Source organism: Solanum stenotomum, chromosome 2 (assembly GCF_019186545.1).
Source record: "Solanum stenotomum isolate F172 chromosome 2, ASM1918654v1, whole genome shotgun sequence".
In the NCBI taxonomy this organism is placed as follows: Eukaryota; Viridiplantae; Streptophyta; class Magnoliopsida; order Solanales; family Solanaceae; genus Solanum; species Solanum stenotomum.
In genome coordinates, this window is record NC_064283.1 from 54,829,121 (window position 1) to 54,833,829 (window position 4,709).

At 38.8% G+C, this 4,709-nt stretch overlaps 1 protein-coding gene across 1 annotated transcript; it reads right to left on the reverse strand.

The window, feature by feature from the left end:
* Positions 1–2,757: 2,757 nt before the first annotated feature.
* LOC125856116 (uncharacterized) lies at positions 2,758–3,165 on the reverse strand. The gene has a single exon (XM_049535681.1). It carries the CDS (start codon positions 3,163–3,165, stop codon positions 2,758–2,760), a length of 408 nt encoding a protein of 135 aa, XP_049391638.1.
* Between the last annotated feature and the right edge of the window lie 1,544 nt (positions 3,166–4,709).

Here is a 4,709-nt window from a genome sequence, read left to right on the forward strand (position 1 = left end):
CTACCAATGCTAGTTCAAGCTAACCTTAGGAAAGATTAATTCCTCAATCCAAAGCTACCATGAGATCTACCATCCCAAGCTACATAATTCAACTATCCATGAAGAAATTATAAAACTCAACCTCAAGCTATTCTATCCTCACAAGCGTTATTCATTTTAGGTGATTAACCCTTCACATTCTACATACAAGCATTCATATAGTTCTAGGTAGGTCATGTGGGTGAAAGCCTTCCACCATAACTCTATCTACGTTGTATACTAATTTTATACAAGCTAGTTCATCAATTTAGACTTACTCTTTAAGCCCTAGCGATCAACATTATGACTTCAAGCCCTATATTCAAGCTTTACTCCACAATCATCATACAAGTCTAGATTACAAGACACATTAATCCTAAGCTTTAATCATAGGCAAATTCTATACACAATTCATCATAAAGTCCGAAATTCTATCAGTACCATTCATGGTCTATCATACATGCATAAGTCTATGTCAATTCATGATTTCATATTCATATTCTTGACTAAGTTCTATACATAACAACAAGTCTAGAGAATCTATCAAGAATCATAAATTTATCATCATAAGACATAACCCCACATGCTTTGATTTCTAGGGTTAATCATGGAATTCACACAAATTCTCATTAATATCATGAATCAACACTAGATTAATCATATATGAGTATTATCCAACCTATTGGTATCATACCCACCTAAAACCCATGCATTGGAAGTAAGCCTAGCTTGATTGAGGTTCTTTTTCCCAAATTAAGTGAAATTCTAGGGGACTCTATGGGTGGAGGAACCCATAGATGAAAATCTAAACATACCTTTAATGAAATACCTAGCACAAGCTCTCAACAATAGACTTTGTTCTTGACCCAAGTTTCAACCTCTATCTCCTTCTTCAATGGATGGTTTTCTAGAAAGAGAAATATTTAATGGAGAGGATGAAGTAGGGTTTTCTTTAAATTCTAGGGAGAATGACTTAATTGAGGTAAACTTAGGTCTAATAAACTTATATAGTTGCTAGGAAAAGAATAGAATAATATAGGGTTGACTTTGGCAAAGAATTAAGGACCCTAAACGGTTTAACTTAAAAATTATAAGTCTTCGGGACTTACCTCACCCTTTGCAGCCCTATGGCTCGCCCAAATTTCTAGCAAGCTCCTTAAAGGGGCATTTCACTAGGCGATCTTGGGAGGCCAATGGGCGATTCACCATGCAGGTTGGCGAGCTATGACTTAGCTTGACCTTTATTCCAGAATCAAGGATAAAGGGATAGCCCAGTAGGCGACCTTAAGTGCCCTTTGGAGCATCGCCAAGTGACTTGGGTGATCAAGCTGCCCAATCTCCAACTAGTCACCTAGGAGAACAAGTTCTCTTTCACTCTACCTTGATATATTAGGTCCTTGCAACCCTATACCATTCCATAGATAGTCTTCTAAACTGCGGGGTCTAACACATGTCTTGACGTTCAATAAGTCCCTCATTCAAAGTACGGAAAGTCTTATATATGACTCTAATCACATACATCATACCTTAGAACCCTAGCTTGAGGTTTTAGTTTGGTCTACTAGTTTATGAGGTGTTACAATATCTCTCCCTTGGGAACATTTGTCCTCAAATGACCTTGCTAGACACTTCTTAAAGGAACTCTAGAGTAGCAGCTCAGTATGCATGCACTATATCTAAATGCACACAATCAAGGAGGAAAACTTCAACTCCAAGCTAAGTATAATCAATGCAACACAAGGGAGTAGGAACTACATCTACCAACCCAACATGCATGAAATTCTCCATCTATTCAATTTCAAGGAGGAACTACCATCTCCAAGATACAACATGCTCTACACACACTACATGGAGCCTAAAATGCACATTAACTCAAATATGCTACAACATGAGGCAAAACAATGAATGTAAGTCATATCTAACAAGACCTAGGCATTTTCATGAATATGCATAGGAGGAAATCATAGCAACACATAATCACATATAACCTTATTAGGTGGGCACACTATCTCCCCCTTGGGAGAAAACCTACACATGCTTTCTAAACATCAATCATGATAAGGATTACTTCAAGTCCAACATAGCAAGGCATAAAACACAAGAAATCTGGACATTTTCTAAAACATAAAAGAAGCACATACTGGAAGGGACATGAGGAGATCACTCTTGATCTTCTCAATATTGGAGAGCATAAAACCTATTCCTCTTTGGAGGCTAATCATCCCCACCACTAGAGGCAACTTGCTTACCCTCTCTTATAGAAGCCTTTGCCTTTGGGCATTCTTTCTTCATGTGGCCACTCTTACCACATCCATAACAACCATCTCTACCGGCTAAGCACTTATCCTCATGCCTCTTACCAAACATAGAACAAGTGGGCCATAGGGACTCACTACCTTTCCCTTATGGCCTAGGGGTAGACACCCTCTCATCCTTATACTGAGGAGCATTAGAATAGCCTTTTCCGGAAAAAATTTATCGATTCCTAGAACGACCATGTACATCGGACCCATCATTATCCATCCTAAACCTCTTTTTCTCCCTAGCCCTCTCCTTCTTGAGTTTTGACTCTTCTGTTTGTTGGGCAAACACCTTGAGGCATCAGATATCCATATCATCAATAGGCATTGCCATACGAGATTCTTCTTCTACCAAATCGGACACCCCCATCATGAACCTATTCATCAAATCCCTTGGACTTGCTACCAAAGATGGAGCATACTTAGACAAAAGAGTGAACTACAAGGCATACTTATTGACACTCATGTTGCCTTGCTTAAGATTTATGAACTGTTCCAACTTAGCCTCCCTTAACTCTCGAGGAAATAACCTATCTAGAAATGCCAACTTAAAAGTATCCCACTCTATAGGTCCCGCCTCTACCAGCCTAGAATCTTTCCATTGTTCATACCAAATTTGGGCAACATCTTTCAATCGGTTAGCGGCTAGCTCCGCTTTCTCTCTAGAAGTTACCCCGATGATAGCAAGTGTCTTATAAACCTCACCTATGAACCTATTTGGATCCTCTTCCACCTTGGAGCCACTAAAATCTGGAGGGTTCATCCTCAAGAACTCTCTTATCCTATAAGCACTCATCCCCCTTATAGGGTTTGCAAGAGCCACCACCTCTCTAATAGCTTGCACCATTAAGGCTTGAGCCAATAGTTGCATAGAAGCCCTAAACTCCGCCAAAGTGCATTCCCAATTGGAGGGTCATTAGGAACTTGAGGAGGAGCTTGACGTGGAACTTAGGGAGGAACCTCTTGCTCCACATTGCCTTCCTCTTCACCCTTAGCATTAGCCCTTGTGTTCACCATACCCTGAAAAACAAAGGGCACGGATTAGAAGAAGGACCTACTAAAGCCAAAGTCTATGGCACAACTAATAGAATGAAGAAGTGAGATTTTTCCTAAGCATCAAATAGCCTCCTATTCATAAGATGTGTCACGACTCACACCCATGAACAAGACACTACTAGATGTGGTTTGAGACATCCTAAAATTTATCTCAAAACCTTATGCTCTAATACTATGTTTGTCATGACCCAGGGGTACCCCCTAGAAATAACATGGCGTACTTGACCTCGAAGGGGTCGCATACAAGCCCTTAGCATAATCATAACATAAGATCATAGAAATACGGGAAAATTTAAAACTTTCTTTCAAATAGTCTAAAACATTTTCATAAGCAAGAAAAAGTCTTTACTAAGCCTTTGTCTCAAACAATCTATGAATAACTTGAATAAAAGTCTTTGGACGCAGCCCATATAAAGTCTAAAACAAAAGAAATGACATAAAAGGAACATAGTGGATTTGTCCTCGAAGCTATGAGGACTCACCAATTCTTCAAGTCTTCGTGCACCTTACAAACCTAGACTTCAAGCAACTCAATCTCCCAACACCCTACATTTGATTAGAATGTAGGCAATACTCATTAGTACAAAATGTACTAAGAAAGAAAGAAAGAATAACATCATAAAACATTATCAACATAAGGCATAAGCATAAGAGACAATAACATATTCATAACATAAACTCCAACATAAGCATCTTACCATCACAAGTCAACATAAGACATACATAATTTCATACTTCAATCGTTAGTCTGTCATATTTAAGAGAACTACTCCACAAGCCACCTCCAAGCATACTTGTGCAAGGAAAGGCTAGCATCCCATAATACTATCCAAGCTAAGTACTTCTCTTTGTTCATTCTTGGTCATAGTCCACCTTAATAGTCAATACATAGGTTTTTATATCATAAGAGCACTGATACTCCTAAGTAACCTCAAGGCACACTTGTGCAATGCATGTGGGGAATCCCATAATAGCACGCACACTAAGCATATCCTTGAAGTCACCATAGTCTTATTTACCATTTCTAGGTGTCACTATTGACCTACTTCATATAGACAAGGAACTATCAAGTTAAGTCAATCATATTAGGAAAGCAACTATGGCAACAATCCAAGCTAGCATACATCACATAATAGAACACTTCATAAGTAGCTTCAAGTCATACTTGTGCCATGTACGAATGGCATCCCATACTACCACTCACACTAAGTACTCCTTTTGACTAACTTACTCAATGCTTACTCTTCGTCATTCTAGACTATCAAAGAATAGCATACTATTATGCTAGACCTAACTACCATGGAAAACACCTTACCATGCAATCCAAGCTATCCT